At 41.0% G+C, this 26,743-nt stretch overlaps 2 protein-coding genes across 2 annotated transcripts; both read right to left on the bottom strand.

Moving 5' to 3' along the window:
- Positions 1-8,252: 8,252 nt before the first annotated feature.
- Positions 8,253-9,203, bottom strand: LOC135887253 (olfactory receptor 6N1-like). Its single transcript, XM_065415023.1, has one exon. The coding sequence runs from the start codon at positions 9,201-9,203 to the stop codon at positions 8,253-8,255; it is 951 nt and encodes a 316-aa protein (XP_065271095.1).
- Positions 9,204-18,379: 9,176 nt separating this feature from the next.
- Positions 18,380-19,402, bottom strand: LOC135886087 (olfactory receptor 6N1-like). Its single transcript, XM_065413971.1, has one exon. It carries the CDS (start codon positions 19,400-19,402, stop codon positions 18,380-18,382), a length of 1,023 nt encoding a protein of 340 aa, XP_065270043.1.
- Between the last annotated feature and the right edge of the window lie 7,341 nt (positions 19,403-26,743).

Below are 26,743 nucleotides of genomic sequence, written 5' to 3'. Positions count from 1 at the left end.
ATTCCTGGCTCATCCTCTCCTTGATCTTGGGTTTATCACTTCCTCTTACTGTGCCTCTCTTCCCTCCCTCATGTAATCGATGATGATCATACCACTTCCCGTTTTCTTAATGTGACTTGAAATTTAGGAAACAAGAGCTGCCTATATGTGCTCACATGCTCTTGTGTAAAACAGAGATATGATACTGAAGACACTGTACAGCATTTTAATATTTATGTAAATGAGTGTTATATAAGTTCTCAGTGTTAACATACTGTTATGAGAATCTGCATACATTTCAATACACTCTATGAAGTGTAAGCATGCCTTAAAGTCATATTTCCACCTGAATCTCTGCAGAAATGGCATCATTTTTTGTTTAACAACACACAACATTTTTTAGACATTTCCTTTCTCTCCACCCCATATTACAGAGAGATATTTCTTGAATGTCTCCTAATGGGAATCAGAGACTAAGTTTCTTTATTGGCAAGTATTTGCAACCTTCTTTTTGAGAGCTATTCAGTGCCTAACATTTATGGGTAATATTTTCCAAAGTGCCCAAGGCCTTTTTTTTAAATTTTCCATGCATCTACATCTGCAGAATGGACCCTCAGTCCCTTTGAACATTTGGCTCTGAGATACCGTGTGAAAGATCATAGGATGGATAATTAGATTCAGGAGGTCTGCCATTCTTTCCTTGGATAAGGTTGCTGTGATAGTTTGGGGAACATGTCTTTGTCTGTTTTATAATTCCATTTTGTTTTTATTAATGTCATTTCTAATCGGAACCATCATTCCAGATGGGATCAATTCTTTTGTAGTAGGAAATATGGAATGAGTCCTGGGGAAGCCATGCCTCGGTAGCAGTGAAAACGCTATCAGGGGTCATCAAGACTGAACATCTCACGCCCAGTGAAACAGTGGAAGTGTGGAGATATCCATTTCTAGGAACATTGACCGTCCATTACCCATATCCAAGTGCCTCAGCAGCAGGAGGGATTTAGAGGCGCGATCCAATCATAACAATCCAGTGTCTGTTTTGAGAAGGGAACTGGTCCAGGATGTTATGTTTGAAAATAGGTTTGACCAATATTTGAAATTGGACCAACAAAGAAACCCACAGGAACATTCATTAATCCAAAGTGGTGAGTTTGTTGTCTGTGAGTTTCTTTGTTTGTTCTTTGCTTGCTGCTTGACTGACATTATAGTGTGGTCTGTTGTTGTTTTTTTTGGGGGGGGGGATCTGTGTACTGAGCGTAGGGGCCTGTTAGACACGTCTGCAGTCTTCCTCATGAGACTTTGAATACTAGACCCTTTAGCACCCATAAACCCTCAACCAGGGGATGACGCTACTCAGGGGGAACAGGGGTTTAAAAAGCCAGCTCCTAAGTGATCAGAGGAGCTAGCGACCAGGAGCAGCTAAGAGGGGAGGTTTGTGAGGGAGTTTAGAAAGGGAGTGGGAGAGCTAGATACACCTGATTAGCATTCTCTAAACTTAGGGCAATAAACCCTCCCCCACCCCTTCCATCCAAAAATCACAGAGAAACAATGCCCAACAAAAAAGCTGCAAAAATACAAATAATGCAGGCAGAAGTCCATCAGCAGAGTAGGAGCTATCCAGTTCATTGCACTGAATGCAGCATGTACCACTACCTGCCTTGTGGGCAGGTGGGGTAGATGTGCATTTGGTGTAAGGAGCTCACAACCCTCAGAGACCGAGTACGGGTTCTGGAGACCAGAGTGGCTGAACTGCAGGAACTAAGGGAGATAGATAGGTACATAGATAAGACTTTCCTGGGCACAGGAGAGTGGTTCCACTCCCAGTCTGACAGCTGCTCTACAGTTGAGGAGGACAAAAGTCTTGGGGAAGGAGAACACCAAAGTGGAGCAGAGAGAAACTATCCCATAGTTGGGACCCTCACAATAAAACAACTATATCTCACAATAACCACAAACACACACAATCTCTCACTGCAGCACTCACCCACACAGATCAACCCAAACCTGCCAGAACATCACAACCCTCACACAAATCATTACAACCACTCACACTGCTCAACCAGCACACCCAATAAACACAACCATACATAGCCCCTAACTGGAACACAAATCCCTTATTTACCGCCCACATAAATCATCACCCTCATTTCCCCTTTGGGAGCTCCTGTATCTCCCATGTCTTTCATGGAGTTAGACCTTCATTACCTCTTTCCTATTCCTTCTTTCCTTCAACATTTCAGCCTCTCCCTCACTCTTCCTGCATGCGGGATAAAAGAGAAATTTTTCCTCTCTCTCTTTCTCCTCCTAAATGAGTGTCTTTGTTCTCTCTTCATTTCCCATGCCTTCCTGAGATGTAATCCTCCTACCAAAATGCATGAATATTTCAAACCGTGTTGTACACTGTGGCAATCAGGAAGAACAGGGCACTGGGCAGGATCTGGGTGGAGCTGTTCTTTTTCTTCAGCACACCCTGAACTTTCCCATCTATCACATTTGATAATAAGGATTGCTCCTCTTTGCCATCCATCCATCACTCTTCCTTCATTCTACCACAGCTTGGAAAGAGTGTCTCCAATACGTTCTCTCCATGACAGCCACATATGGCAACCCCCAAATCCTTAGAAAAGTCAGTGCCACACATTGAGGGACTGACTGAATTCTTACTGAGGCAAACATCCAGTGAAGTTAATTGAGGAAGACACATGAGTCACAATGAGGCCCAAGGATTCACAGATGATTGAATTTTGAGCCTATGTCCTAACTCAATGTAAAAAGATTTATAGCACCGGTTTGACATCCTTCAGCTCTTGAAACTTGTCCCATGGCTGAGGGCAATTGGACTGTCTGTGAATGCTGCAGCCATGCTGGCTCCCATCTCTCCTCTTTCGTGGATCAGTGACACTTCAGACAGTTTTGTTAATGTGGTGCCATACACCATTTATGATAGATAGATAGTTTCATGCTTAACAGAATCAGCACTTCCTGAATCCAAGTGGCCAGTCTGGGTGTTGCCTACCTGTGGCCATCTGACTCATTTTGTAGGAAAATTAGGACACCGAGCCGTATCCTCTGACATTCAGTGAACCCTCACTCCCACACTCATGTCTGAAGAAACCTTTGCATCCTTCCTGAATTTGGATTATTCTCCTTTGAGAGTAGATGAATTTGCAAGTAAATATTTTAATTAGTTCATGCGTATAAAATAATTAAAATGAGATCCTTCAGAAATGTAACATTTGTCATCTCTAGCTTTGTCCCGAGTGATCTTAAAAGTGGAATAAAACATAATCTTCACACTTTCCTTAATGTTAGAACTCATTTAAAATATTGGTGTAAGTTACATTTGAAGATATTGGGTTGTAATGAAGCTCTATGTTAAGCAGAATTTTGTCAAATCACCAGATTAGGAATAAATTTTACTCATGGCCAGGTCAGTAGCTCAGGTCATTTTATACTGAGACCCTGGTGACATCAGAGGTAAATCAACCAATCCCCAGTCTTCATCTCCTGCTAATTTAAATATTCCAGTTCTATTACATGAAATGACTGAATAAGGGATGGTAAATAGACCGCTGTGGCAAGAGTTCTCACTGATATCTCAGCCCCCATCAGTGTTATTCATAAATTGCCAGGGTCAACAGAAATGGAGGAAATGTGAATATGCTGTTATGTATGATGGCCGAAACCTCCAGCCAGTGATCATCTAACTTCCATTTCAAAACAAACAACATTTTAATTTTGGCTTCCCCCTGCTGATTGCCATCCCAATGGTTGACTCAAGACTCTGTATGGTGGATGCATTCTAGGTACAATTTTTGAAAAGAGCCTATGTTAATTCATATTAGAAACATTGCTACTGTCTGGAATCTCTATTGCTGAACACATCTCACCTTTTGCTTCCTGAACATGCTTGTGTATTACTTTAGCCACAATGTCTGAGATTAGCATTGGAGACTAAGGGAATTAAATACTATTCCATTAACTTCATAAGAAAATGCTAGAAGAAACATAGTTGCTGGGCTCACACCTCATTTACCCATGTTTCCACTACAGAGTGCAGCAGAATCGGTTGGAGTGGACCCTAGATTTTGATTCCAGAAACCTGGGTTTCATTCCTGCCTCTCCACTCCCTTCCCCTGGGCTTGTTAGTTTCTGTCTCTGTGCTTCTGTTTCCTTCAGTGTAACACCGCTTTCCATTTTCTTAATGTGATTTGAGATTTAGGAAACAAGTAGTCTCTGCATATGCTCACGTGCTCTTGTGTAAAATGGAGACAATAATACTTAATCCACTTGACAGAGTTCTTTAATATCTATGTTAATAAATGCTATATAACTTTTAAGTATTATCATACTGTAATGAGACCAATGCAATCTTCGAAGAGAAACCAAACATGGACCACAGTCACATCAAACTTTTCTATTTGCTGCTCAGTTTCTGCAGAAATGGCATTAGTCGTTTGTTTACCAATACGTATTTTAGTAATTTTCTTTTCTCATTCATATTACAGAGATATATCTCCCAAATTTCTCCTAAAGGTAATCAGATAGTATGTTTATTTCTCTGCAAGGATACACACAATTCTTTTTGAGATCTGTTCAGTGCCTAACACCTATGAATAAAATTTTCAAATATGCCAAAGGCCAAATTTTGAAAACTATCCATGCATCTAAACCTGCAGATAGGGCCTTTGAAAATCTGCCCTTGTGATACCATATTAAAGAACATACCATAAGAAAATAAAAATATCCATACTGGGTCAGACCAAAGATAGTCTAGCCCAGTATCCTATCTTCCAACAGTGGCCAATGCCAGGTGCCCCAGAGGGAATGAACAGAACAGGTAAACATCAAGTGATCCATCCCGTTTGCTCATTCCCAGTTTCTGGCAAACAGAGGCTAGAGACACCATCCCTGCCTATCCTGGCTAATAGCCATTGATGGACCCATCCTTCATGAATTTTATCTTGTTCTTTTTTGAACCCTGTGATAGTCTTGGCCTTCACAACATTCTCAGGCAAAGAGTTCCACAGGTTGACTGTGATGTGTGAAGAAATACTTCCTTTTGTTTGTTTTAAACCTGATGCCTATTAATTTCATTTGGGGACCCCAAATTCTTGTGTTATGGGGAGGAGTAAGTAACACTTCCTCATTAACTTTCTCCACACTAGTCATAATTTTATAGACCTCAATCAAAGCCCCCCCCCTTGGTCTTTTTTCTAAGCTGAAAAGTCTCAGTCTTATTAATCTCTCCTCATACAGAAGCTGTTCCATAAACCAAACCATTTTTGGGCCCTTTTCTGAACCTTTTCCAATTCTAATATACCTTTTTTAATGTGGGGCACCCACATCTGCTCGCAGTATTCAAGATGTGGGCATACCTTGGATTTATATAGTGGCAATATGATATTTTCTGCTTATTATCTATCTCTTTCTTAATGATTACCATGTTAGCTTTTTTGACTGCCGCTGCACATTGAGTGGATGTTTTCAGAGAATTATCCACAATGACTCCAAGATATCTTTCTTGAGTGGTAATAGCTAATTTAGACCTCATCATTTTATATGTATAGTTTGGAGTATGTTTTCCAATGTACATTACTTTGCATTTATCAACATTGATAGCAGTTATCAATCATGGATAACCAAAGAGGCCTCCTTGAGCAGTTTGGGAAATACATTTTTGTCCAGTTGTTAATTCCATTTGGTTTTATGAATGTTATTTCTAATTATAAGCATCTTTTTGGAACAGATTATCTCTTTTGTAGCAGGAAATATGCCAGAGGTCATGGGAAATCTATGCCCAGAAAGCAGAGGCACTGAATGGCTCATCTCTGGTGAGCAACGTGAGTGTTGAGAGCTCCACCTCTAGGAACAGTGACCAGTCACTATCCAGATTTATGACATGCATCTAACGAAGTGAGTATTCACCCACGAAAGCTTATGCTTCAAAACGTCTGTTAGTCTATAAGGTGCCACAGGACTCTTTATCGCTTTTTACAGATCCAGACTAACACAGCTACACCTCTGATACTATGCAGATCTAGAGGGCTCAGCAGCACATAGGATTCAGAGAATGGATCCAATGACTGCTGTCCAGTTTCCTTTCAGAGAGGGGAAACAGACTAGGATGTTACAGTTGCGTGTAGGTTTCCACCATGATTAATATTTGGAATTACCCCAGTAAAGAAACCTGTAGGGATATTCAATATTCCAAAGCATAGAAAGGGCTTGCTGATTTCTAAAGTCACCTATTAGACACAAGGCTTCTGATGACCATGAAAGATTTGCTGCTACAAGCACAACTGTCATGGTTTGTTTTTTCACCTTCACTTTTTTTGAAACTCCATTACTGATACCAGAAAGCACAGATAGGGTTGAAATTTAGTAACATTATGTAATAACCTAATATATGTAAAAATGTGGAAAGATGTACTTCATCTATTCAATGTAAGTACAGATGTACTCATCCCCTATTCATGAACTCAGCTCCTACAAAATCAAGCACACAACTAGAACCCAACATTTCAACTTTCAAATAAACTTTTGGGAATGGTTACACACATCTTCACAGACGGACATACTCTTATTCAGGTGTGGATGCTCTAGTCAGGGGAATCTAGTAATTTCCCAGTGGGTGCAGGAGAATGACTCACAGACAGTGGGAACCTGAAATGCAAGAAATGGGGCCACCTAGAAGGAAATTTACACTGTTTGGAATTTTGATTTCATCCAGAATGAAGGAGTTGATGTTTTTGAAATGCTGAAAGTGTTTCAATGGGATTTATTCACCTAATTGTCAAAGAGAGAGATTTTTTCAATGGCAAAAGTAGGGCAGGTAGGTTGAAATTCCAAATATTGGTCATGACTGGCTTGGTTGAAATTGCAGACTATAAGATTCCAGGATTGTGTCATCCTGAAGTGCGTTCAGCCTGAAAATAAAAAAAAAAGGAGTCCTGCAAAAGGTAGAAATATGGAGAAATAGCAAAGGATGCGTACAAAAGAACAACACAAGCATGTCAGGACAAAATCAGAAAGACTATAGGACAAAATGAGTTTCACTAGCAAGAGATATAAGAGGCAAGAAGAAGAGGAATTAGAAGTACATTAGGAGAAAAGAAAGATGAAAGAAAGTTTAGGTCCCCCATTTAGCAGGGGAAAAGAGTTAATCACAGATGAAATCAGGAAGGCTAACAAATTAACACAACTACCCACACAGCAACAGAACCACCACACACAATAGCCATGAGAACGCATAGCCCTTCTCCACAGCCCACACCTACAGAAATCAACCCAAATCTCCCAGCACAACACAACCACCACATAAATCAACACAACGGCAAAACAGTGCAATGAGCACGCACAATAAACCCAAACACACATAGAGTCCTCACTGCAGCACAAACCCCTCATATGCCACCCACACAAATCAACACATATGTCCCAGTACACAATCCACACACAAATCAACAACAAACACTCAGACAACTCAACCAGCATTGACAATAACTGCAAACATGGTTCTGCAGCCCAAAATGTCTACTGAGTCCATACGAAATGATGGAAACAGTTCCAAGAATAGCTGATAGCTCTTTCTATTTAGAATAGCACCAGGTTCAATTATCATTGACATTCACAGTCAGCTATTGCCCAGTTCTTAACTTCTCAGTCATTTGGGGGCTTTTTAACACACGAGTTTACAAATTACACTCGTGTGACAGCAACTAGAGAAGAAGTCAGCAGGTTGCCTCCAGGGACAGAAGCGACCTGGCTGACAGGGCAGCTAAAGAGCAGGTAACTTTTAGAAAAGGAAGGGCATTAGACAAATTCAAAATGATTAGCTGAAACTTGCAAAAAACTTTGATTAATCCCTAGTGGATAGAAACGAGATGTTACTCTCCTTTTCCTTCCCTGCCCTCCTTCCTCCCTTCTTTCCCTCCCCATCTAATTCCTTTACTTTTCTGTGGTTTCTGTTTTTTTTAATATTTATTCTTCTATTAGTTTGTTTTGAGAGGTAGGACCAATGAAGAGTCATTAAGAAGCTAGTTGAAAGTGGCCCAGATTAACAAGGAGGCAAGCTCCAATGACTCAGAGAGTTCTAAAGCTGCCTTCCTAGGTGCACTCAAATATTTTCATTCTGGTGTCATCTGCAAATTTTACACTTAACATATAAGATAGATGTGTATTAAAGTAGATAGATACTATCTATCTATCTATCTATCTATCTATCTATCTATCTATCTATCTATCATGCCTAAAATCCCTGTATACATTTAAAAGACAAAAAATCTAAGGAGAGCTTTTCTCAAGGCTTTGTTTACCTCCTTGTTTCTCAGGCTGTAGATGAGGGGGTTAACCAAAGGGGTCAGGACTCCATAGAAAACAGAGCACACTTTGTTCAAGTCCCTCAGTGCATCAGAGTCTGACAGCAGATACACAATGATGAGGGTTACATAGAAAATTGTCACCACAATGAGGTGAGAGGAGCAGGTGGAAAAGGCCTTTTGCCTGCCAGTGGGGGATGGGTTTCTTATAATGGTGGTGATGATGTGAACATAAGATGCCAGGGTCAACAAAAATGGAGGAAACGTGAATATGCAGGAATGTATGACAGCCGAAACCTCTAGCCAGTGAGTGTCACTGCAGGACAGTTTTATTATTGGATTAAAATCACAAAAGAAATGGTCAATTTCGTTGGGGCCACAAAATGTTATTTGTGACATAGATATTAAGAAGGCAACAGACGCAAATCCACCTATCCATGACCCGACCGCAAGCTGGAGGCACAACTTGCCATTCATTAGTACTGCATAATGCAATGGTTTGCATATCGCTAAATACCGATCATAAGACATCACAGATAAGAGACAACATTCTGTGCCTGCCAGAGAACAAAAGAAGTATAGTTGCATGATGCAGCCGGTAACAGAAATGGTTCTGTCCCCAGTCAGGAGCCCGGCAAGCACCCTGGGCAGGATGGTGGAGGTGTAGCTGGTCTCCAAGCAGGACAAGTTCCCCAGCAAGAAGTACATGGGGGTGTGGAGGTGTTGATCAGCCACAACTAGCACAATGATGAGGATGTTCCCGGCCATGGTTGCGATGTAGATCACTAGGAACAGCAGGAAGAGAAAAATCTGCAGTTGAGGAAGATCCCCGAATCCCAGGAGGATGAATTCTGTAACAGTTGTTTGATTTCCCTGGTGTTTGTTTGCTGTGGGTTCCATCTAGGGGAAAGAAAACAAATTCTGCCATTCAAAGTCTAGTTTCCACTTCAAAACAGTCACATTTCCATTATGGCTTTTGTCTGCTTGTTGCCATCCCAGTGATTGAGTCAAGACTCCAGATAGCGGAGGCATGGTGTGTAAAATTTCAAAAGGGCCTAAGTTAATTGTCATTGGAAATGTTACTGCTGTCTAGTATCTCTATAGTTTAACACATCTCACCTTCAGCTTCCTGAACATGACTGTGTGTTACGTTAGCCACCATAGCTGAGATTATCATTGTAGATTGAAGGAATTCTATGTGATTCCATTCTCTTCATATGAAAACCTCAGATAAACACTGTTGCTGCTCTCATCCCTGTTTTACCCATATTTCACCTGCAGAGTCCACCAGATTCCAGTGGAGTGGACAGTAGAATTTGATTGCAGAAACCTGGGTTTTATTCCTGGCTCTTTCTTTCCCTGACCTTGGGCTTACACTTCCTTTCTCTGTGGCACTGTTCATTAGTTGATGATGATTATTTTACCATTTTCTTAATGTAACTTGAAATTTAGATCTATCTCTCTCTCTCTCTCTCTCTCTCTCTCTCTCTCTCTCTCTCTCTCTCAAATCATAGAATCATAGGACTAAAAGGGACCTCGAGAGGTCATCTAGTCCAGTCCCCTGCACTCATGGCAGGAATAAGTATTATCTAGACCATCACTGACAGGTGTTTGTCTAACTTGCTCTTTAAAATCTCCAATGATGGAGATTCCACAACCTCCCTAGGCAATTTATTCCAGTGTTTAACTACCCTGACAGGAAGTTTTTTCTAATGTCCAACCTAAACCTCCCTTGCTGCAATTTAAGACCATAGCTTCTTGTCCTATCCTCAGAGGCTAAGAAGAACTAATTTTCTCCCTCCTCCATGTAATAACCTTTTATGTACTTGAAAACTGTTATCATGTCCCCTTTCAGTCTTCCCTTTTCCAGACTAAACAAACACATTTTTTCAGTCTTGCTTCATACGTCATGTTTTCTATACCTTTAATCATTTTTGTTGCTTTTCTCTGGACTTTCTCCAATTTGTCCCATCTTCCCCGAAATGTGGAACCCAGAACTGGACACAATACTCCAGTTGAGGCCTAATCAGCATGGAGTGGAGAGGAAGAATTCCTTCTCGTGTCTTGTTTATAAAACTCCTGCTAATACATCCCAGAATTATGTTCGCTTTTTTTGCAACAGGGTTACACTGTTAACTCACATTTAGCTTGTTGTCCACTATAATTTTATAACCCTTTCTGCAGTACTTCTTTCTAGGGAGTCATTTCCCATTTTGTATGTGTGCAACTGATTGTTCCTTCCTAAGTGGAGTACTTTGCATTTGTCCTTGTTGAATTTAATCCTATTGACTTCAGACCATTTCTCCAGTTTGTCTACATCATTTGGAATTATAATCCTATCCTCCAAAGCACTTGCAACCCCTCCTGCTTGGTATCATCCACAAACTTTATAAGTGTCCTCTCTATGCCATTATCTAAATCATTGATGAAGATATTGATCAGAACTGGATCCAGAACTGATCCCTGTGGAATCACAATCATTATGCCCTTCCAGCATGATTTGAACCACTGATAACTACACTATGGGAACAGTTTTCCAACCAGTTATGCACCCATGTTATAGTAGCTCCATCTAGATAGCATTTCCCTAGGTTGTTTATGAGAAGGTCATGCGAGACAGTATCAAAAGCCTTATTAAAGTCAAGATATACCACATCTGCCGCTTCCCCACATACAAAAGGCTTGTTATCCTGTCATACAAAACTTGCAAATTGGTTTGACACAATTTGTTCTTGACAAATCCATGCTGACTGTTACTTATCATCTTATTAACTTCTAGATGTTTGCAAATAGATTAGTTAATTATTTGCTCGATTATCTTTCCGAGTACAGAAATGAAGCTGACTGGTCTGTAATTCCCTGGCTTGTCCTTATTTCCCTTTTCATACATTGGCACTATATTTGCCATTTTCATCACTCCCGTCTTCCATGACTTTTCAAAGGTAATCGCTAATGGCTCAGATATCTCCTCCATGAACTCCTTGAGTATTCTGGGATGCATTTCATCAGGCCCTGGTGACTTGAAGACATCTAATTTGTCTAAATAATTTTTAACTTGTTCTTTCCCTATTTTAGATACTATCCATCCATCAATTCCCTATTTTAGCATCATTTTCACTGGTATTCACTATGTTAGATCACCACCAACCTTCTTGGGGAAAACCAAAACAAAGAAGTCATTAAGCTCCTCTGCCATTTCCACATTTTTTTATTATTGTTTCCCTCCCTCATTCATTAAAGGGTCAACCTTGTCCTTCATCTTTCTCTTGCTTCTTATGTATTTGTAGAATGTTGTCTTGTAACCCTTTATGTCTCTAGCTAGTTTGATCTTGTTAAGTGCCTTGGCCTTTCTAATTTTGTCCCTACATACTTGTATTATTTGTTTATATTCATCCTTTGTAATTTGACCTAGTTTCCACTTTTTTTTGGACTCTTTTTAATTTTTAGATCATCGAAGATCTCCTTGTTAAGCCAGGGAGGTCTCTTGCCATACTTCCTATCTCTCCTATGCAGTGAGATAGTTTGCTCTTGTGCCCTTAATAATGTTTCTTTGAAAAACTGCTAACTGTCTTCATTTGTTTTTCCCCCTTAGACTTTCCACAGGCTCTTACCTACCAACTCCTCGAGTTTGCTAACGTCTGCCTTCTTGAAATCCATTGTCTTTATTTTGCTGTTCTCCCTTCTACCATTCCTTAGAATCATGGCCTCTACCATTTCATGATCACTTTCACCCAAGCTGACTTCCACTTTCAAATTCTCAACCCGTTCCTCCAATACATTCCAAGAATTTGTTGGATAATCTGGGACCTGCTGTGCTATTTTCCCAAAAGATGTCTGAGTAGTTGAAGTCCCCCATCACCACCAAGTCCTGTGCGTTGGATGATTTTGTTAGTTGTTAGCTGTTTGAAAAAAGCTTCATGCACCTCTTCTTCCTGATTAGGTTATCTGTAGTAAACCCCTACCATGGCATCACACTTGCTTGTTACCCCTTTTTATCCTTATGCAGAGACTTTTGACAAGTCTGTCTCCTATTTCCATCTCAACCTCAGTCCAAGTGTATACATTTTAATATATAAGGAAACATGTCCTCCCTTTTTTGCCCTGCCTATCCATCCTGAGCAAGCTGTACCCTTTTATACCAATATTCCACTCATGCGTATTATCCCACCAAGTCTCTGTGATGCCAGCATTTTGTGTTCTTCCTGCTTATTCCCCCTACTTCTCGCATTAATATACAGATATCAAAGATACTGATTTGATCCCCCCAGTCCTCTCCCTTATCCCTGCTATAACAGCCCATGCTCCCCCCAAATTCCGACCCTTCTCCCAGTTCTCCAAATCTTCACAAAAGGGTAATCAGATAGCATGTTCATTTCTCACAAGCATACACAACTCTCTTTTTGAGAGCTGTCCAACAACTAACATTTATTGGTATTATTTTCAAAAGTGGGTGCCAGAGCATGACTCACATATAGTGGGAATATGAAATGCAGAACATGGGGCCACCGAGAAGATAATAAACCCATCTGAGAATTTTGACCAAATGCAGAATGCAGAAGCTGAAGATTTTGAAATGCTGAAAGGTATTTCAATGGGCCATATTTATCAAATAGCCATAGAGAGAAATTTAAATGGGAAAAATGGGGCAGATTGGTTGAAATTCCAAACATTGCCCATGACTGACTTGGTGAAAATCTCTATAATAAGATTCCAGGATGGTGACTCTATGTGTTATTCTGAAGCATATTAAGCCAGAGAAACCAAAAGGAATCCTGTAAAAGGTGGAAACATGGACAAATAGCTGAAGACGAGTATTAAAGAAAACCACAAGCACATGGGAAGAAAATCAGAAAGACTAAGGCACAAAATGAGCTACACTTAGCAATAGGCATAACACCCACAAGAGTAAATATAAGTACATTAGCTGGGAAGGTGGAAAGTAGATGACATCAAGAAGGCTGACAAATCAACACAACAACTCTCACAATAAAACAACTATGTCACACAATAACCACAAACACACATAGCCTCTCACTGCAGCACACACCCACCCAGATCAACTAAAACGAGCCAGCACAACAGAACCCCCACAGATATCATCACAACCACTCATACTGCAACTCAACTAGCATACACAATCACACATAATCCCTAACTGGAACACAAATCCCTTATTTACTACACAAAAAATCATCCCAAATGTCCCAGTACAACACAATCAATACAGAAATCAACACAACCAAATAGAAAACTGAGCCATTACACACAATAACCCCAAACATTGCTCTGAACACTAGACTGTTTGTTGAGTCTGTATCACATGATGGAAATAGCTACAAGAATGGTTCAGAGCTCTGTCTGTTTAGCAAGTCCCCAGGTTCCATTATCCCTGGGATTCACGGTCTATCGTTGGACAGTTTTTAAGTTCTCAGCGATTTTGGGACTTTTTAACACACATGAGATTCCAAATTACTCTTGTATGACAGCAGAGGTTTTAAGCTTCTAGGGAAGGGCTAAGCTGATTGCCTCCAGGGATAGAAGCCTGCCACAATGACCTGGCTGAGAGTGCAACTAAAGAGCACATAACATTTGGAAGAAGAAGGTCCTCAGACAAATTTGGAAGAAATAGCTCTAACTTTTAAAACCCTTTGATTAATCACTAATGGATGGAAACTGACCTGTCACTCTCCTTTCCCTTCTGTGCCCGCCTACCTCCCTCTTTTTCCCTCCCATCCAAATCCTTTAGCTTTTTGTTCTTTTTTCTCTTCTTTCCATTTTCCCAATAGCTTTGTTTTGTGTTGGAAATAAATAAAATATAAATCAATAAATATAGAAAAATGTGCTCACTTAAAAGTTCATTAAAATAACTGGGTTAACATGAAAAATAAAACAAAGATTTAAACATTTTAAGGAGTTAATTGTGAAAAAATTGCTCTCTCACTTACCCCAGTATAAATCAGGAATAACTGCACTGAAGAGAGATGCACTGCTAGAAAACTGGGGTAAGTGAGAGGAGAATGACACCAAAAGAGAGGTGTCCTCCTCCTCCTCCTCTTCTTCTTCTATTGTTTAATGTTCCTATATAAATTCCTGCCTAATGCACCTGCCCAGACACAGATTATCACTTTCACAGCACCATTCCCCATGTGTCATGTTGCAATCACCTCTATATGCTTTGGTGGTCACATGGGAATTGTTCCCAAAGATAATCTACTATGGTGTTGCCAGGCAACCTGAGCCATCCTTAGTAACAAAGAGCGAAGAGGTCAGCCTTCCTGAACAACACAAGGTTTTCTCCTATGTACGATAGAGCGATGGGTTTAGAATGGACAGCTTCAATCTATGGGGGCTGGAAAAGCTGAGACCAAGTTGACTGGTTATCAGACAAAGCAGCAGAGAGGGCCGATATGATCGTGGTTCCTAAGGCATTGCTGTAGAGTGGTGCCATAGTGCTGTAAGGTGATGTGGACATGGCAATGCAGCATCAGAGTGCAAATGTTGACAAAGTGAAGTCAGCCTGGGGCATCATGATTATAAAAGACGCTCCATCACTCTTATTTCCCCTTTGGGAGCACATTCATTCCTCCTGAATCTCCAATGTCTTTGATGGAGTTAGACCTTCATTATCTCTTTCCTATTCTTTCTTTCCTTCAACATTTCAGGCTTTCCCTCATTCTTCCTGCATGTGGCAGAGAAGGCAAATGTTTCTTCTCTCTCTTCCTCCTTCTGAATGCTGAGTATCCTCTTTCCCTCTTCATCTCCAAGTCCTTCCTGGGGTGCAATGCTCCTACCATAATGAATGAATAGTTTAAACCATTTTGTGCCATGAGGAAGAACAAGACCGTGGGTGGGATATGGGTGGAGCTGTTGTGTTTCTTCAGCACATTCTGAACTTTCTCATCTATCACATTCAATAACAGGGATTGCTTTTCTTTGCCATCCATCCATCACTCTTCCTTAATTTTACCACAGCCTGGAAAGAGCCTCTGTAATACGTGCTCTCCACGACAGCCACATACTGCAACCCCCAAATCCTTGGAAAAGCCAGTGCAACACAAAGAGGGACTCACTGAATTCTTACTTGGGCAAACTTCTGGTGAAGTTAATTGAGCAACTCACATGAGTCACAATGAGGCCCAAGGATTTACAGATGATTGAATTTTGACTCTATGCCCTAACCCACTCTCCCTGTAACTTAACATACAAAGATGTATAGCACTGGTTTGTCATCTATCAGCTCTAGAAAATTGTCCCATAGCTGAGTGCAATTGGCATTTCTGTGCATGCTGCAACCATGCTGGCTTCCATCTTTCCTGTTTGGTGGATCAGTAAGACAGCTTTGATAATGTGGTGTCATAGTGTAAATATACCCAATTTATAATAGATAGATAGATAGATAGATAGATAGATAGATAGATAGATAGATAGATAGTATCTATCTAGGCCCATACACATGTTGCTTATATGCTAATTGTTACATTTGCAGATGACACCAAACTGAAAAGAGTTGCATGCACCTGGGAAGACAGGTTTAGAATTCCATGAGTCATTGGAGCTTGCTTTGCCACTCTGGCCAGTTTTGATCTTGGTCAGTTTCAACTAGCTTCTGAATGACTCCTTATTCCACCCAGAGAGGAAGTGACACACACACCTATGTCTCTTAGGCTGCCCTGAGAGCAAATTTAACACTTTTTCCATGACTAGGTCATAGGGTTTCCAACTGTCTAATCCCACGAACCCAAACACTCTTGCTCCAACCCCAGCCCCACTCCTCCCGAAGCCCGCCCCTGCCCCGCCCCTTCTCTGAGGTCTTGCCATCTGTTCACTCCATTCCCCATCCCTCCATCGTGCGCTCTCTCCCACCCTCACTCACTGAGGGTGGGGCAAGGGGTTGCGGTGCGGGAGCGGGTCTGGGGTGTGGGCTCTGGAAGGGAGTTTGGGTGTGGGTTCTAAGCTGGGGCAGGAGTTGGGGTGCGGGGTCTGGGAGGGAATTTGAGTGTGGGTGGGGGCTCAGGGATGGGGCAGGGGGTTGTGGTGCATGCAGGAGGGGATATGGGCTCTGGCCAGGCAGAGCTTACCTCGAGTGACTCCCAGGAAGCAGCCAATGGGAGCTATGGAGTTGGCACTTGGGGCAGAGGCAGCATGCAGAGACCCCCTGACTAACACTGTAGCTAACATCTGGACGTGCTACTTGCTTCCAGGAGCCATGCGGAGCCAGGGCACTTAGGGAGCCTGCCTTAGCCCTGCTAGGCCACCGGACATTTAGTGGTATAACATCTCCTGGATTGGATTCAGTAGCCTCTTTCAGAACGAGCTCGATTCTGGGAGACTCCCAGTCAATCCAGGAGGGTTGGCAACCCTACTGAGTTGTCTTGAAACTTATAGAGGAAAGTAAGTCACACATAGGCCTCATAAAAATATTACAAAAATTCCCACTTTGTCACAGGCATATTATTGTGAGTATTATGTGCAAGTCATGAGTGGGAATTGTTCTGCTCTGGCACTGGTGAGGATGCAGATGGAGTATTGTGTCCAGATTTGGGCACCACACTTTAAGGAAGAAGTGGACAATTTTGGCAGTGGTGGGTGGGATGGATCAGGGAATGGTAAAATTGCAGACCCAATGACTTGTCCAGCAGCAAATTTCTCCTGCCAGGGAGCAAGGGGGAGCAGAGACGAGGGAACTGTGTCTTCCTGAATCAGAAACCCTTCCCTTGGCTGGTCCAGGGGCAGTGTAGCAGAGAATTACCACCCCTCTGATGAGGCACAGAAGCTTGGTAGCATGTAGCCATGGAAGCTTTAATAATACTGATGGATGCCAAGTCATCAATGAGAACTCTTGGCCTACCTGTGAGATAATAGAACTGCTTAAGGAAATTACCAGGAGAGAAAGCATGAAGATTGGTTGAAAGAACAGGAGTACTTGTGGCACCTTAGAGACTAACAAATTTATTAGAGCATAAGCTTTCGTGGGCTACAACCCACTTCTTCGGATGCAGTTACCTCTGATGTCACCATGGCCCCACTTAAGAGTGACCCTGGGCTACAGACTTTGTCATATGCACCATCTATTCGAAAACTATTATTTAATCACAACATTTCTTAACAATTTAGCTTCATTAAAACAAAATGCCTTCAAATGTAAACTATACAGTATTTAAAATGTGTTCTAATTGAAGTGTGTTTTTTCCCACTTTTAAGATCACTCAGGATAAACAAGGAGCGAGGACAAATGTTAACTTTCTGAAAGAGCACATTTTAAATTATTTCATTAGCATGAGCTAATTATCATATTTATTTGAAAGTCATCCACACACCAGGAATAAGTACTATACGTTCAAGGAGGATACACTGTATGCTTCAGAGATGGGAGTGGAAATGGGGGTACAGTGAATGTCTTAAGATTTGGAATACTAATTTTTTTCCAACATATATCACATAGCCAAAGTAAAAAACTGCCAGGCTCTGCCCTTGGGCGCAGGAAGTCCTGATCCTGCTAGTCTTGAGTTCCACTGGCACAGTAACATGAACTTGGGCTACACACATGAGACAGAGTTTGCAGGTTCATATATCTATGATTGCCCATTAAATATATATTATTAGCTTGAAATGCAGGTGTCATAAACAGATAGTTAAGGGTTAATGCCTCTTTTACCTGTAAAGGGTTAAGAAGTTCACCTAGCCTAGCTGACACCTGACCAGAGGAACCAATGGGAGGACAAGATGGTTCAAAGGGAAGGAGGAAAGTTCCCTTTGTCTGGGAAGTTTCAGTTTGGACCGGAGTGGGAAAGCTCCAGAATTCAGCCTCTTATTAAGTAGTGAGTATTTTTCTTAATACCTGATTGATTTTTCCTTGTTTTTAGATCCAAGGGGGTTGGATCTGGATCCACCAGGAGTTGGTGGGAGAAAGGAGGGGGGATGGTTAATTTCTCTTTGTTCTAAGATCCAAGGGGTTTGGATCTGTATTCACCAGGGAATTGGTGAAGAGTCTACCAAGGCTCCCCAGGGAAGGGAATTAGCACTTTGGGAGTGGTGGCAGCGGACCAGATCTAAGCTGGTAGTTAAGCTTAGAAGTTTCATGCAGGCCCCCACATTTGTACCCTAAAGTTCAGAGTGGGGAAGCAGCCTTGACAGCAGGTATTCCTGTAAATGACAAAAAATCTAAGTACAGCTTTTCTCAAGGCTTCCTTTACCTCCATGTTTCTCAGGCTGTAGATGAGGGGGTTAACCAAAGGGGTCAGGACTCCATAGAAAACAGAGCACACTTTGTTCAGGTCCCTCAGTGCATCAGAATCCGATAGCAGATACACAATGATGAGGGTTCCATAGAAAATTGTCACCACAATGAGATGAGAGGAGCAGGTGGAAAAGGCCTTTTGCCTGCCGGTGGTGGACGGGATTCTCAGGATGGTGGAGACAATGTGAACATAAGATGCCAGGGTCAATATAAATGGAGGAAATGTGAATATGGATGCATGTATGACAGCTGAAATTTCCAGCCAATGAGTGTCACTGCAGGACATTTTCATTATTGGGCTTAAATCACAAAAGAAATGATCAATTTCATTGGGGCCAGAGAATGTTAATTGTGACAACATAAATATTAAGATGGCAACAGACATAAAACCACCTATCCATGACCCAACCACTAATTGGAAGCAGAACTTGCCATTCATTAGTGCTGCATAATGCAGAGGTTTGCATATCGCTAAATACCGATCATAGGACATCAGAGATAAGAGAGAACATTCTGTGGTTGCCAGAGAACCAAAGAAATATAATTGTGTGATGCAGACAGAAACAGAAATGGTTCTGTCCCCAGTCAGGAGACTGTCCAACATCATGGGCAGGATGGCTGAAGTGTAGCAGGTCTCCAAGCAGGACAAGTTCCCCAGGAAGAAGTACATGGGGGTGTGAAGGTGCTGATCAGTCACAACTAGCACAATGATGAGAATGTTCCCAGCCATCGTTGCAAGGTAGATCACTAAGAACATCAGGAAGAGAATACCATGCAGTCCAGGGAGAACCCCAAATCCCAGAAGGATGAATTCTGCGATGGTTGTTTGGTTTCCCTGAAATCTGTTTTCTGTGGATTTCATCTAGGGGAAATAAAACAAATTAAGCAATTGATCATCTAACTTCCATTTCAAAACAATCAACATTTTAATTTCAGCTTCCCCCTGCAGATTGCCATCCTAATGGTTGACTCAAGACTCTGTAGGGCGGATGCATTCTAGGTAAATTTTTTTGAAAAGAGCCTATGTTAATTCATTTTGGAAACATTGCTACTGTCTGGAATCTCTTTGGTAGAACACATCTAACCTTTTGTTTCTTGAACATGCTTGTGTATTACTTTAGCCACAGTGTCTGAGATTAATATTGGAGGCTAAGGGAATTAAATACCATCCCATTAATTTCATAAGAAAATGCTAGAAGAAACATTGTTGCTGGGCTCATACCCCGTTTACACATGTTTCCACTGTAGAGTGCAGCAGTGCAATGGACTCTAGATTTTTGATTCCAGAAACCTGAGTTTCATTCCTGCTTCTCCACTCCTTGCCTCTGGGTTTGTCACTGTCTGTCTCTATGCTTCAGTGTGACACCGCTTTCCATTTTCTTAATGTGACTTGAGATTTAGGAAACAAGTAGTCTCTGCATATGCTCACATGCTCTTGTGTAAAATGGAGACAATAATACTTAATCCACTTGACAAAGTTAATGTTAATAAGTGCTATATAACCTTTAAGTATTAACATACTGTAATGAGACCGATGCAATCTTCGAAGAGAAACCAAACATGGACCACAGTCACATCAAATTTTTCTATTTGCTGCTCAGTTTCTGCAGAAATGGTATCAGTCGTTTGTTTACCAATACATATTTTAGACATTTTCTTTTCTCATTCATATTACAAAGATATATCTCCCAAATCTCTCCTAAAGGTAATCAGATAGTATGTTTATTTCTCTGCAAGGATACACACAATCCTTTTTGAGATCTGTTCAGTGCCAATCACTTATGGATAAAATTTTCAAATATGCCCAAGGCCAAATTTGGAAAACTATCCATGCATCCAAACCTGCAGATAGTGCCCTCAGTGCCTTTAAAAATCTGCCCTTGAGATACCATATTAAAGAACATACCATAAGAACATAAGAACGTAAGAAGGCCATACTGGGTCAGACCAAAGGTCCCTCTAGCCCAGTATCCTGTCTTCCAACAGGGGCCAATGCCAGGTGCCCCAGAGGGAATGAACAGAACAGGTAATCATCAAGTGATCCATCCCGTTTGCTCATTCCCAGTTTCTGGCAAACAGAGGCTAGAGACACCATCCCTGCCTATCCTGGCTAATAGCCATTGATGGACCTATCCTTCATGAATGTATCTAGCTCTTTTTTGAACCCTGTGATAGTCTTAGCCTTCACAACATGCTCTGTCAAAGAATTCCACAGGTTGACTGTGTGATGTGTGAAAAAAATAATTACTTTTGTTTATTTTAAACCTGCTGCCTATTAATTTCATTTGGGGACCCCTAGTTCTTGTGTTATGAGGAGTAAATAATACTTCCTTATTTACTTTCTCCATACCATTCATGATTTTATAGACCTCAGTCATATCCCCCCTTAGTCGTCTCTTTTCCAAGCTGAAAAGTTCCAGTCTTATTAATATCTCATCATAAGGAAGCTGTTCCATACCCCTAATCATTTGTGTTGCCCTTTTCTGAACCTTTTCCAATTCCAATATATCTTTTTTGAGATGGGGCGACCACATCTGCTTGCAGTATTCAAGCTGTGGGCATACCATGGGTTTATATAGAGGCAATATAATATTTTCTGCCTTATTATCTATCCTTTTCTTAATGATTCCCAACATTATATTTGCTTTTTTTCACTGCCACTGCACATTGAGTGTATGTTTTCAGAGAACTATCCACAATTACTCCAAGGTATCTTTCTTGAGTAGTAACAGCTAATTTATACCCCATCATTTTATATGTATAGTTGGAATTATGCTTCAGCAGTTTGGGAAATACATTTTGGTCCAGTTGTTAATTCCATTTGGTTTTATGAATGTTATTTCTAATTGTAACCATCTTTCTGGAAAATATTATCTCTTTTGTAGCAGGAAACATGCCAGAGGTCATGAGTAATCTATGCCCAGAAAACAGAGAAAGTGAATGGCTCATCTCTGGTGAACAACGTGAGTGTTGAGAGCTCCACCTGTAGGAACAGTGACCAGTCACTATCCAGATCTAGAGGGCTCAGCAGCACATAGGATTCAGAGAATGGATCCAATGACTACTGTCCCGTGTCCTTTCAGAGAGGGGAAACAGATTAGGATGTTACAGTTGCGTCTAGGTTTTCATCATGATTAATATTTGGAATTACCCCAGTAAAGAACCCCGTAGGGATATTCCAAAGCATAGAAAGGGCTTGCTGATTTCTAAAGTCACCTATTAGACACAAGTCTTCTGATGACCATGAAAGATTTGCTGCTACAAGCACAACTATCATGGTTTGTTATTTCACCCTCACTTTTTTTGAAACTCCATTACTGATACCAGAAAGCACAGATAGGGTTGAAATTTGGTAAATGATGTAATAACCTAATATATGTGAAAATGTGGAAAGATGTTCTTCATCTATTCAATTTATGTACAGATGTAATCTGGCACACCATTAGTGCTCATTCTCTATTCATGAACTTAGCTCCTACAAAATCAAACACACAACTAGAACCCAACATTTCAACTTTCAAATAAACATTTGGGAATGGTTACATACATCTTCACAGACAACCACACTCTTATTCAGGTGTGGATGCTCTAGTCAGGGGAATCTAGTAATTCCCCAGTGAGTGAAGGAGAATGACTCACAGACCATGGGAAATGAAATGCAAGAAATGGGGCCACCTAGAAGGAAATTTACACTGTTTGGAATTTTGACTTCATGCAGAATGAAGGGGTTGATGTTTTTGAAATGCTGAAAGTGTTTCAATGGGACTTATTCATCTAATTGTCAAAAAGAAAGATTATTTTCAATGGCAAAAGTAGGGCAGGTAGGTTGAAATTCCAAATGTTGGTCATGACTGGCTTGGTTGAAATTGCAGACTATATCATACGATTCCAGGATTGTGATTCTATGTGTCATCCTGAAGTGTATTCAGCCTGAAAAGCAAAAAAAGGAGTCCTACAAAAGGTGCAAACATGGACAAATAGCTAAGGATGAGTACAAAAGAACACCACAAAATCAGAAAGACTGTAGGACAAAATGAGTTTCACTAGCAAGACATAATGGCAAGAAGAAGAGGAATTAGAAGTACATTAGGAGAAAAGAAAGATGAAGGAAAGCGTAGGTCCCCCATTTATCATGGAAAAAGAGTTAATCACAGATGAAATCAAGAAGGCTGACAAGTTAACACAACTAGCCACACAACAACAGAACCACGACACACAATAGCCACCACAAGTGCACATAGCCCTTCTTCACAGCCCACACCCACACAAATCAACCCAAATCTCCCAGCAGAACACAACCACCACACAAATCAACACAACCACCTGCAAAACAGTGCAATGAGCACACACAATAAACCCGAACACACATAGAACCCTCACTGCAGTACAAACCCCTCATATGCCACCCGCACAAATCAACACTTATGTCCCAGTACAACACAACCCACACACAAATCAACAACAAGCACTCAAACAACTCAACCAGCATGCACAATAACCACAAACATGATTCTGAAGCCCAGAATGTCTACTGAGTCCATACGAAATGATGGAAACAGTTCCCAGAATAGCTGATAGCTCTTTCTATTTAGAATAGCACCAGGTTCAATTATCATTGACATTCACAGTCAGCTACTTCCCAGTTCTTAAGTTCTCAGTCATTTGGGGGCTTTTTAACACACGAGTGTACAAATTACACTCGTGTGACAGCAACTAGAGCAGGTAATGTTTAGAAAAGGAAGGGCCTAAGACAAATTTGAAATGATTAGCTCTAACTTGCAAAAAAAAAACCACTTTTATTAATCCCTAGTGGATAGAAACTAGATGTTACTCTCCTTTTCCTTCCCCGCCCCGTTCCTCCCTTTTTTCCCTTCACATCCAATTCCTTTACCTTTCTGTGGTTTCTGTTTATTATTATTATTATTATTATTATTATTATTATTATTATATTAGTTTGTTTTGAAGGGAGGAACCAATAAAAATAAATAAATAAAATATGTGCACATTTAAAATTGCAATACTGTAGCTTAGTTATCCTTTAAAATAAAATGAAGATTTAAGCATTTTAAGGAGTCAATTAGGAAACAATTCTGCTTTCACTTACCCTTGTATAAGTCAGGAATAACTGAACTGAAGTCAATAGACATGGACAGCTATAAAACTGGGCTAAATGAGAGGAGAATGACACCAAAAGGAGGTTTCTTCTTCTTCCTCAATATTTCAATGTAATGCACCTGCACCGGCACAGAGTATCACTTTCACAGTATGATTCCTGGTGTGCTGTGTTGCAATCACCTTTATATATTTTGTTGACCATGTGGGAATTTTCCCCAAATAGACTCTGCTGTGATGTTGCCTGGCAACCAAGTAATAAATGGCAGAGAGGTCAATCTTCCAGAACGACACAAAGTTTTCTGCTCCATTTGATACAGGGATGGGATTTAGAACAGAGACCTTCAATCCATGGACCTGGAAGAGATGAGGAGGAGTCAATTGGTCATCCAAGAAAGCAGCAGAGAGGCACATGAATGTGGTTCCCTAGCCAGTGCTTTGCAGTGACTGTGCTGTAGAATGGAGCTGTGTAGCTGCTACGTGATGTGGACATGCTGATACAGCATCAGAATCCAGAGGTTGTCAAAGGGCAGCCAGCCTGGGGGATCATGGTTATAGGTCACCCTCCATCAGCCTCATTTCACTCTAAGGAGACTATCATTCCTGCTGTATCTCCAATGTCTTTGATGGAGTTAGTCCATCATTGCCTCTTACCTATTACTTCTTTTCTTCAACATTTCAGGCTCTCCCTCGGTCTTCCTGCATGTGGGAGAGGAGGCAGATTTTTCCTCTCTCTTCCTCCTCCTGAATGCTGTCTTCTTTCTGCCTTCATCTCCCAGCCCTTCCTGTGCTACGATCCGATATCCACGGTGCATGAATATTTTGAACCGATCTGTACACTGTGGCAGGCAGGAAAAGCACAGCCCCTGGGTGGGATCTGGATGCAGTTGTATTGTTTCTTCAGCACCCCCTGTCCTTCCCTGTGTATCACACTCAATAACAGGGATTGCTCCTCTTTACCAGCCACACATTACTCTGCCTCCATTCTGCCATCACCTGGAAACAGCTTCTCAACCTGTGCTCTCCCTGACAGCCATGGATGGCAGCCCCCAAATCCTTCTAGAAGTTAATGCCTGTGGCAGAGCCAGGGGTTGAGCAGTGAGCACCCCCCAGCACATTGGAAAGTTGGCACCTGTAGCTCCAGCCACGGAGTCGGTGCCTATACAAGGATCCGCATATTACCTTCTGAAGAGCCGCATGTGGCTCCGGAGCCAAAGGATGGCCACCCCTGTGTTAGAGGCTATGATCATACACTCTTGTGGCTTGTATACTCAAGGGAAGAGCTTGTCAAAAAAATTCCATACAAATTATTTTTGGATGGAATTTATTTTTGACTACAATATTTTCATGCAAAGTGTCCGTATTTTTGAAAAAATAAAATGTCATCAGAAAATAACATAAAAAATCAGTTTTTAGCATATTTCAGATTAAACTTTTGATTTCCAGAAGTTTTATTGAACACCTGAACATTTTCAGTTTTCAAGCATTCAACCAAAAGTTTTGACAACTACTTTTTATTTTCATTTTTATTGAAATTATACATAAAGAAACAGTTTTCTGACTGGCTGTACTCAAGAGTATAGATACATAATGAAACATGCCTCTAATACACGTCATGGACTCCTCCGTAGCCTGGCCTATCTTGCCACCTCAAAACACAGGAAACACATTAGATAGCTAGAGGAAAAGGCCCACAAAGATTTGCCAATGAGAAAAGAGGGAGGTGTGGCCTGGAGAAATATGGGAGGGGTTAGGGGAAAAAATCACTTTAAAACCTACAAGCTACTTTTGAGTTTGCACAGAATATAGCACAATGGAGCACTGACAATAAAAAAAGTAATGACCGAGGTTTTTAATGGAGACACACAAAGTTAGCATAAAAATGCAATGTATTCACATATAACGACATTAACATGCAACAGGTAAACATTTAGGGCCTGATTTTCATTTACATTAAGGCCACTTTACAACTCTTTGGCACTGAATGCAACTATGATTATATTCACTTTACACATTCAGAGCAGATTAAAGGGAACTTAGATCCCTTTGGAAATGATTTGCCAGGATAGCTTTGCCAGGATAGTGTAGAAACAGCTTACACCAGCCAAAATGTGCTTTGTTGGTATATCTTATAGCAGTTCCCCCAAGTGAAATAATCTGTATCAGCAGAAGCTGATATGTCAATATAATTATGTCTTTTTGTCAGCATAGACATGTCATAGATAATCACACCCCTTAGCAACATTACTAGACCAGTTGAAGTTTCGAGTGTAGACCTGAGTTTACAGAAAATGAGTCAGGCTATCCATACTGCTACATACTTAACTAATGAATTTCAAACATCCTACTGATACTACACAAGGTACTTAGCATCTCTTTTGACAGTCTCAAGGCAAATCATGGATGAGTATAGTCACTCAGAGCTTGTCTTCTCATTTATCTAGGTTGGGATTGATGCCTACTCACTGGGCAGCAGAACGAATCTTGTTTTGCCACTGACCATAATATGTATCTATTCATAATAATAATTATTATTTTATTTGTTTTACTTGTTTTAGAGGGTTTCATGATGTGCTAGGTGCCTTGCAGTACAGCTGCAAAGATCTCTGCTCCGTAGTGGTTACAATGAATTTCAGGCAGGACATGGTAAAGAAGGTGAAACAACAGTAGAGAGGGGAGGTGCATTGACTTACATCCATGCACATTTGTGTAAATGACATTGACATAAAAATTGCAAAACCATGGGAAAAGAGAATGTTTGACTACATCACCTGCACTCTGCCCAGTCACCTGAACTCTACCCATCTCCTCCCTTAATTTTCAAATATTTGAGAAAAAGTTCCTTCCGGAGTCAACCTGATGGAGAACAGTTACTTTCTTTCACCCCTCGTACACCATTTCTCCACTCCACCAGAATAACACTAGGCAATGTTCCATTGCGCACCCATGACAGTTTGATGATGGTTACTATTATTTATTTTGTTGCGTGAGCACCTAGAGCTCCCCAGCTGAGACTGTGACCTCATTGACCCAATGTGTTTGTGTTTTCCCCATCTAGTACCATGGAGGGATGACAATAATGATAACAGAG

Source organism: Emys orbicularis, chromosome 12 (genome assembly GCF_028017835.1).
Source record: "Emys orbicularis isolate rEmyOrb1 chromosome 12, rEmyOrb1.hap1, whole genome shotgun sequence".
In the NCBI taxonomy this organism is placed as follows: domain Eukaryota; kingdom Metazoa; phylum Chordata; order Testudines; family Emydidae; genus Emys; species Emys orbicularis.
Note: the sequence above shows the minus strand (reverse complement) of the source record. Positions and strands in the feature narration are given on the sequence as shown.